The sequence below is a fragment of the Dryobates pubescens genome, chromosome 3, assembly GCF_014839835.1.
Source record: "Dryobates pubescens isolate bDryPub1 chromosome 3, bDryPub1.pri, whole genome shotgun sequence".
Classification (NCBI taxonomy): Eukaryota; Metazoa; Chordata; class Aves; order Piciformes; family Picidae; genus Dryobates; species Dryobates pubescens.
In genome coordinates, this window is record NC_071614.1 from 6,364,080 (window position 1) to 6,373,833 (window position 9,754).

At 44.7% G+C, this 9,754-nt stretch overlaps 1 protein-coding gene across 1 annotated transcript; it reads left to right on the forward strand.

Annotated features, from left to right (window-relative positions):
• Window positions 1–5,461: 5,461 nt before the first annotated feature.
• SNAI2 (snail family transcriptional repressor 2) lies at window positions 5,462–8,478 on the forward strand. The gene is made up of 3 exons (XM_009903669.2): window positions 5,462–5,674; window positions 6,228–6,773; window positions 7,681–8,478. Exons 1-3 carry the CDS (start codon window positions 5,596–5,598, stop codon window positions 7,860–7,862), a joined length of 807 nt encoding a protein of 268 aa, XP_009901971.1. The 5' UTR covers window positions 5,462–5,595; the 3' UTR covers window positions 7,863–8,478.
• The last annotated feature ends 1,276 nt before the right edge of the window (window positions 8,479–9,754 follow it).

Consider the following 9,754-nt stretch of genomic DNA (forward strand, 5'->3'; position numbering starts at 1 on the left):
AAAACAAAACAAAACAAAACAAAACAAAACAGAACAAAACAAAACAAACAAACAAACCCGCCCCCCCCCCCCCTAAAACCAACCAACAAAAAAACCACCAAAAAACCCAAGCAAACAACAACAACAGAACAACACCCACAACCCAAAGTGACAGACCTCAGCCGCATGACAAAGTCCGAGAAGTGATGCATCCATTTCGTGCCCAACATCTCTTTACAGCCCTTCCCCAAAGTTCTCCCCTCCATCATCACGGCGGCGGTAGGTGCGTGCCCGTGGTGCGTCCCGGAGCTCTCCAGCATCCCCAGTTCCCAGATTGGCCACACGGTGGGGCGGCTGGCCCGGTTCTGGCTGCGGAGCGCTGGTTTTCCCCCCAGCCCGGGCTGTGCCCAGCAGATGGCTCCTTCCCACCGCCCAGCGCTCCTGCAGCGCTCCCTTCGCTCCCGACATCCCAGGGCAGCCGGCATTCCCAAACCCTTTGTTCCTCTCATGAATGATGCCACAGGGGGAGATGAGGAGAAGGACGCGGAACGCTTTGCTTTGCAGAGTGCAATAGCTCCAGCCGGGATGGGGCAGGCTTGTTTAATGGCTGCTTGTCACAATGCTGCACGCATCACCAGTTGTGTTTGTTGGACTAGAACCACATCTCAGTTCTGCTTGAGTACATCTGAAATAGCTCAGCTGTAGCCAATGGAGATACTACAGATGGGAATGACAGGGGAATTTGGCCCATTGTTAAAATATCTTCATGTAGAAACAATGTAGGAAACTTGAACTATGACCAGGTTCCTTCGTTATAAATTGACTCTAAAATGAACCCTCCTAAGTCAGTGAAGTTACACAGGTGTGAAGGAGAGAGTACACAGAAGCCAGCCTTGTTTGTGCTACTTGATTAAAAAGGAGTCATTTTGCATCTGAATAATAAATGTAAGTTTATTTGCCATGAGCATTGTGTTTTGTGCCTGTGTATATATATGTGATATAATGCTCACTGCAAATATAAGCTAGAGATGGGCTGAGACCTCTAGGAGACCTACTTTAAAGCTCCTTGACACACTGGGAAGTTCAGATGGAATCAGAATTCGGTACTTCAGCCATCAATTCTTTAATAGGCTCAAAGTGAAGTTAGAAACCTGAATTAACCAAAAGATGGAGGAACTCTTCATTCTGTAACATGCCCTAAAAGCAAAACCTGGTTTTATCAGCTTTCCAGCTCTCAGAAGTTTAGATCTTAATACTGAATTTTGTACTTGATAACTCTGACTTAAAGCCACTGATCTTAGAAAAGCTGCATTTAGTTGTGTGAAACCCTCAGAATGTGGAGATTATTTTGTTTTACTTGAATTGGAAAAGCTTTCTGAGATGAACAGATTTATTCTGACTCATTGAACCTTAAGCCCGTAAGACCGGCACTTACTTCATAACGGTTCTTCTTTAAATTTGCTGCCTCTTCTGCTGACAGTTCAGGTCAGCATTTGGAAGGATGATCAAAACATAAAAAAATAAAATAAAATAAAATAAAAAAGGTATTCTAAAAATGTGTTTCAGAAATTTTCCCAAGGCATACATGTTGGGGCAATGGGGAGGAATACCATTCCCTGATCGTTTCCCTCTATCAGTTTTGGGCTTATTTCTCTTTGACATCCAGCCTAGTCCCAGCTGAGATCCTTCTCACCTTCTAGCTCTGCTGAACCTTTCCTGTTTCCAAAAGTCACAACACTTCTTTTCTCCCCTAGGATACAGCAGCTGGCACTAAGCAGGGAACACAAAAGCACAGGGTGACACTTAAAACTGAGTTGATATCTTCTACATTCAACTGGCTATTGAAAACTGATAATTCCCCCTCCCATATTAACAATTTCACACTTTCTTCTGAAATGTAGGAGGCTTATGAAGTGCAAGAGCTACGTTGCAAGTGTGAGTTGCTTGCACTTTTACCCCCTCCAGGATGAAGTTGTCACTTACATCAATAAACTTTCAGAGCTATTTTTGGTATGCTCCACTGGGCTCAGTGCCTCCTGGGGGTTCCACTGCTTTCCTTGGGCTCCGTGGCAGGTCCAGGCAAAACGTGGTGAACAGTGCTGCCTGAGAAATATGTTGTGCCCTGGGAACAATGACCCAGCGTAACTCATTTAATATTCTGCAACTGGTTTTCTTGATTCTGCTGCAGTTTATCCAGATATTTAACATTTTCTGGTCCACAGTCTTGCTAGCAGTTGAAGCTTGGTGTGGACATAAAAGCTGTAATGAGAAGAAGTAAGCTGGTGATGGCTTGGCTTGGGTCCTTCTTCCCTCTCTGATATCAAACATAGTCCTGGCACCCTTCCATTTCCAGATAGCTGAGTAACAGAAGTTGCTGTCCTTCTCAAAAAGCCTGACAAGTAAAGGGATTTGGTGGAGCTATCAGAAATAGGGAGACTAAAGTGAGGCTCACAGGTTGTTATTTGGGCACATGAACAAGTGGCCTAATGCTGGGGAGGGTGGGGGTGGGAATAATAATAAAGAGAGAGAGAAAGTAGCCGTTTCTGCTGGATGGTCCTAATGATTTAGTTGGTGCAAAGCACATGACAAAGTTTCAGGCGGCAGAATTGCTGGAATCATTTCCTACCCACTTTGCAGTGCAGCAATTAGCAGCACAGTGGCATTAACAAGACAGCTTTACACAAGCTTTCAAAGTGAAACATAAAGAATCCCTAAAAGACCAACTACTTGTAAAATGTGAGAGGGAAGCTCTAGGCCTGATTTTTCAGAGGTGGGCGCAAAGCTTTGCCTGCAGGCAGTGTAACCAACAGAGCCATCCGCCAGCCTCCCAGATTCCCACACCTCCCTGGCTCTCCCAGGGAGGGGAAACCATGGAGGGGAAACCTCCTGCCTTCTACACTCGACCTTTGTGTTGCCTTCCTTGCACAGGGATGGATGCTGCACGTCTCTGGGTGCCCTCTCATCCACATTTGCCGTAAACACCCAGAACACCTGTTTGCTCTGACTCACCCACTCCTCACGCAGACTCTCCCTTTTTTTGACAGCAGACCTCACTCAGGTAGTATGTGCTGCTAATATCCTTTCAGGACCATGTAATAACATGCCTTCTATCCAATTCCTAACATCCTTCAATCAGCTCAGCCAGTGGGCTAACTGCTTGCACTCCTGTGATTTATATAAGTGCAATTAATTTAAACTGCATCACTCCGGTGTTATGCTGGTGAAAATGCCCCGAGAGAGAGTACCTCACTGGTGAATCAGACCCTTTACTCTTAACAAACACACAAAAGACCAGATCCCGAGCCAGTGAAAATCTGCATGGCTCCATTCATTTCAACACACAAACTTAAACCAGCTCAGGGGCTGAATCACAGCTCATGTAACAGACTATTTAGATACAGACTAATGCCTCACATCCTGAAAGGCAATGCTTTCCCAGAGTTGGCAGGGAACAGTGACTTCTCAGATGGAATAGAGCTGAGAGGGGAGCAGGACCACAAATGCATCCTTTAAAGAATGCTTCGTGGATTTCTTAATTTCTCTGGAGTTGAGGAAAGCAGCAGCTTGTCTCTCTGCAAGCACTGCCCTCCATTCTGGGAAGAGCTGCATCTGTTCCTCCACCCCAGATGCAGAGCAGGTACCTGGAAAGTCTCTGTCCTTGCCACTTTCCCTTTCCTCCTATAGCCTGGGTGTGGAAATCCTTTCACTGACAGACACCAGAGTTAGATGCTGAACACTTGAGTCTTTTTCATCAGCCCTTGAAGAAGGCTAACTTTCTCTGCACTTGTTTTGGCATCCCACAGCTTGACAAAGCACTTTTACATGTCTGAACAGAACTAGAGGGATTTTTCCCCCCCCCTTCACATCTATTCCAACACCTGCTGCTGCTGCTGAAAGAAAAAAAAGAAAAAGCTGGGGTGGTCTGTGTAAAACACCCCTGCACACTGCCTCCTTAGTGGCACACCGGTACAACATACCAGTATGTGCCCAGGCAGGTGTAGTTAATGCACAGGGAGTGTGTGTGTGGGGGACAGGGGGAGGGACGGGGGGAGGGTGGAGAGGGCAGAGCAAGAGTCAGAGTGTAATTTGTGTTAGAAATTTACCAGCGTTCAGCTGCCCATGTTTTCAAAATGCAAATATTCTAAAATGAAAAAGCCTATCTGTGACTGAACATCTCCTCTAAGCCAGTCTTGATAACCAGAAATCTCTGTGGCACATTTAAGAGACTTTCATCCTAAATGAAATACATAATAGAGATGATACCTTCATAGGAAATCAAGAGGTCCTAAGTATACTAATGGAGAAGGACATTTAAGAGACCTTTTAATTAGCCAGTCTATAATTATTTTTTTTGGGGGGGGGGGTTGCTTATCTGTGCATCTTTTAACTGCTTTGGGTAATTAGGCAAATTTCCTTGGCAGAGCTCTAAGAGGATAGGCAAAGAAAGTGACATAACTACTCCCAAGGAAGGAAAGGTCGAGGTTTTGCATTCTGCAGATTTTCAGAGCAATGAAGAAAGTACTCTTCACATGAACACTCTGCAGCAGCATGATATTATACAAAACCTATTGCCCTGCTCTGAAATGTCATCTTTTCCAGTGCTTCTCCTCCTTGACCTCGCTTGCAGTATCTCTTTACCCCTCTGCCTGGAAGGGTGCAGGTTGGGGAGGCAGGCTGCTTGTCTCCAGCCTTTCCTAAACACAGCCATTCAAGGGCAGTTCCCAAACGGAGCAGGCACACAGGCAGTTCAAAGGCTCCCATTAGCTCTGCTGGCTAGCTTGTTATCTTGTAATGTCTCCCCCTCTCCTTCTGCCCTTAATGAACAGTTTGTTCCATTGTAATTCTTATATCAAACATCTGGAAACCAGACTTATTTTAAACGAAGAAAAAAAAAAGAAGGGGGGGGGGGGGGAATACAGAGGAAAAGAAGGGGGGGGGGGGGGGGAAAAAAAAAAAAAAGGAAGGAAAAAAGAGCGGTAAAAAGAAAGGGGGGGAAAAAGAAGGAAAAAAAGGTTTGGTGCCTAAGACGTATCCAGGTCTCTGTCAGAAAGAACAAACTAATTCAGCTGAATCAGCAGACTGACCTTTATTTTAGAGCACTTTGAGCAACCCATTTTTCTAGACCGAAGTGCCCCAGAGCCACCTACACCCGCTCTGCAGCAGGCGAACTGCTCTGCCCGCTGCCTGATCCTCGCTCACAGCTGTCTCCAGCGGGAGGAGCTGAAACCTGAACCAAACCCTCCGAGCAGAGATTGGATCTCTCCCGCCAGCAGCCGGAGAGCCCTCCCAGAAAAACAGCCTGTTTGGGAAAGTGCTTGAGAACATCCCGAAGTGATTGGAGGAGCGGAAAACCCTTCCCCCTTGCACCTGACCTGTGGGTATTTACGGCTCCTTTCAAGGCGCCTCTGCACTGCCACTGCCCAGCCGCGGCGGGCGGACCGAGTGGGGCTGGCGATGCGATAGGGACCCACGCGATAGGGACCGGTGCGCTAGGGACCGATGCGCTAGGGACCGATGCGCTCTCCCTGATCGCACGGCGTGTGAGCTGCGCACCGGCCAGCTCCGCTACACCCACCCGTGACAGCGCCTGGGCGAAGGACAAACCCTGCCTCCAAAATGCCACGCTCCTTCCTGGTCAAGAAACATTTCAATTCATCCAAAAAGCCGAACTACAGCGAGCTGGACACTCATACAGGTAACCAACCGAAAGGCAGTGGCTGCGGTCCGTGCGTGGCAGCGATGAGGAGGGGTGGGATAGCTTTGCAAGCTTCCTTTACTGCTAGCTCTTTTATTATTACTATTATTATTTTCCTTTTGCTTGCAAGGAGGGAGTTCTGAGGAATATGTCAATGCTGCCCAGAATGAATCATAAAAGTTTGCTCATCCACTTAAGTTGCTTAGAGAGGATTTGGAGTTTTCCTGTCCTGTATCTGCTTCTGGTGGAATCGAAACTTTTGTACAAATCCCTCAGGAAGTTTCACTGCTTCATTGTATCAGACTGCACAGATTTAGAGGCAGCACAGCATGCTGCTTTGAAGAGACTCTCCAGCTGCGATTTGCCTGTTGCAGGGCACACTCTCTCCTCATCAGAATATATGTATGAAATAGTATTTCCTTAATCCTCTTTATATTCAGATGAACACGCTGAGTGTTTTAGTTATGCACCTTTTAATCCTCAAAATGTACATTTTTCTGTCTTTTGAAATACTTTTTAGTTCTCTTACCTTAAAATTTTCTTCTTTCTCCAGTGATTATATCCCCATACCTGTATGAAAGCTATCCAGTCCCTATCATACCACAGCCAGAGATCCTGAGCTCAGTAGCTTACAATCCCATTACCGTGTGGACTACAACCGGGCTGCTACCATCTCCATTACCCAGCGACCTCTCTCCACTTTCTGGATACCCCTCATCTTTGGGAAGAGTCAGCCCACCTCCACCTTCTGACACCTCCTCCAAAGATCACAGTGGTTCAGAAAGTCCAATTAGTGATGAAGAAGAGAGAATCCAGTCCAAGCTTTCAGACCCCCATGCAATCGAAGCTGAAAAGTTTCAGTGCAGTTTATGCAACAAGACCTATTCAACTTTCTCTGGGTTGGCCAAACATAAGCAGCTGCACTGTGATGCCCAGTCTAGGAAATCATTCAGCTGCAAGTACTGTGACAAGGAGTATGTCAGCCTGGGAGCACTTAAGATGCACATCAGGACCCACACACTACCTTGTGTCTGCAAGATCTGCGGCAAGGCTTTCTCCAGACCCTGGCTACTTCAAGGACACATTAGAACTCACACTGGTAAGAACAACCTCTACAAATGCACTTTCTTGTGGCTGTAACACCAAGATGGCCTTTTGCTATATTTTTTTTCTCCACAGGTGGAAAATCCAGCAGTTTCTTTACTAACCTTGAAATGCATCTGCAGAATTTCAGATGTTTTACTAAAAGGATAAATTCCCCCCTCATGTGGTGTGGAGGAGTGGGGGGGGGGGGGAAAGTCTCACAACCTTAGGCCAGATACTGGTATGAATAAAAAATGCTCCCTTAGCAATTATAGGAGAGTTCAGCCCATTTCTACTAGCTGAAGGTTAACTTCCAGCCTTTGGGATATTGCTAACTTTGAGAATGCTCCAATTGACTCTGAAAGCAAGCAGCAAAACCAGGAAGGCAGTGCATGAGGGGCTGCTTTTTGACTCCTTAAGCGGCTGGCATATGTTATCTCAAGTCCTTAAGACGTAGAAACACATCACCAAATCAGGGAGATTTTTTTTCCTGCTGAGGCAAAAACTTAATTTTTACTATAACAGTAGGTGGAATGTAATGTCTGTGCAGTTGTTTGCAGCTTTTCAGTCAAAGCTCTCATCCCCAGTAATTCAGACAGCATTATGCAGAAAAAGTTCTATGAAAACATTTGAAAATGCTGGGAGGAGCCCGAGTGAAGTGCACTGCCTGCACCTGCAGATGCACAAGGTGTCAGCAGCTTGTCTCTGGAGGCTGCACTTAGTATACTCTGAATCCTTCATGTACAGTCAGCAGTGCTGAAAGCTGCTGTGTCTGTGCCCCGATTAACCTTTTATTGCACATTCTTTATGGTAACAAATCCTTTCTGTTTGTTTCTTAGGATAAAAGCTGGTTTTACCTGAACTAAACGTGTCCTTCTGTTTTAACCCTTTGTCCTATTTTTCTCTTGATGTTTCCATTTTAGGAGAGAAGCCGTTTTCCTGTCCTCACTGCAACAGGGCTTTTGCAGACAGATCCAATCTGAGGGCTCATCTGCAGACCCACTCGGATGTGAAGAAATACCAGTGCAAAAATTGCTCCAAAACTTTCTCCAGAATGTCTCTTCTGCACAAACACGAGGAATCTGGCTGCTGTGTAGCACACTGAGTCATGCAGTCAATGTTTACCTGGACTCAATGCATTTCTCCACTCATGTTCCAAATGATAAGTGGAAATCCAAAGGTGTTTTCTCATCTACTTTTCAGCCAAAAAAAACCCCAAACAAACCAAAACAACCCCAAAAACCCAATCCACCCCAAAACAGCACCAAACAAGCAAACAGACATAATAGTGGAAGAACTTAGGATGTCAGTAGAAATGAGCTTTAAGTAGTTTGTGTTCAGCCACACACCTGCATTCTCAAGTGTGAGTTCTGAAGTATGGGGAAAGACACCATGCATGACATTTCAAGTAGCTCTAAAGGAAGAAGCATTATCGGCTTTCTCTATAGAGGAAACCAAATGTAGGTCGTCTTTTCTTGCTTAGAAAAGGCTGCAAAGTTACCAATACATTCCTGCCAAGCCATTTCAACCCAAAGAGACAGTATTTTTAAGGGGGACTCTTAATGAAAACACTTACCCAAGTGAATTTTTTGCTAGACACCATTTTCTCTCAGGTGCCTTAAGATAAAGTATTCCGAGTTTACCTTAGCAAATGTTTAATGTTATTCATTGCTGTGTTTTTATCTTACTTCACAAGAAGCCAGGGCCTTCGTTACTGACCTGAAATGCTTTAAATCTGCATAATTAGGAAGGAAAGAAAAAAACCCCACACACCAAAAACCAAACCCAACACATGTCAAAGAATGTATGAAAAGTTGAAAGCCACGCATGAACCGCATGTGCCTTTTTAGAAGAGGAGGAAAAAAACAAACAACCAAACCAAGACAAGACAAGACTGTAGCTTCAAACATTCCTGGTGCATGCTTGACCACCTTTTCATCTGGGAATAGTTCCTCTAAACTTTATTATTATTATTATTATTATTTTTTAATGAAACAGAGTAAAAAAAACCAAACCAAACGGGAATAAGTGCAAGAGAGGGGGTTGATGGGAGTCCTGACAACGAATATTTCTCTTCTTCTTTGATTTTAAATGCACAAAGGAAATGCAATATTTTCAGCATTACCCCTCCAAGTGCCTTTTTTTTGTTGTTGTTGTTGTTTTCTCTCCTTTTTTTATTATTGATGATGATGATGATGATGATTTTTGTAAAGTATGTGGACATAATGTAAATAGTTTTATTTTTATATGACTGAATGTGTCCGGAATGAAAGCGAACTGTTGCCTATAGATAACTTGAAGAAAGTGTGAAGTGGAATTGATGTTGTTTTCTAGCCACCCTTTTTTTTTTTTTTTTTTTTTTTTTTTTTTTTTTTTTTTTACAATAAACATTTTTAAGTAAGCTTTGCTGTTGTTTGTGCTGATTGAAGAAAACCTCAGACAATAGCGGGTAGTGAGAGGACTAAGGGGGAATGGAATGAAGCGGGAGGTGGGGAGATTCAGACTGGACGTGAGGAGGAAGTTCTTCACCGTGAGAGGGGTGAAGCCCTGGGATGGGTTGTCCAGGGAGGTGGTTGAGGCCTAGTCCCTGAAGGTGTTTAAGACCAGGCTGGAGGAGGCTCTGGCCATGCTGATCTAGTGTGAGGTGTCCCTGCCCATGGCAGGGGGGGTTGGACCTGGCCGATCCTTGTGGTCCCTTCCAACCCTGACTGATTCTATGATCCATGTCTGGTTTATCAAGGCTTTGGAACATAGGAAAATGCATGTGTCACTACATGACCAGATGAAGAGGAGAGTGAATCTTGGACACAAATCCTTACCTCACAAATATTGGACATTAGAGATAAATATATTCCTAACATTTAAAACCATACAGAGCACTCCTGCTCTAACACACTGTCACTTTTTTTTGCTGCTGACAGGAGTGTGAGAGCATTGTGAAATAGAGTTGATCAAAAAAAACCCCATTTAAAATAAACTTTCTTTTCTTGCATTTCA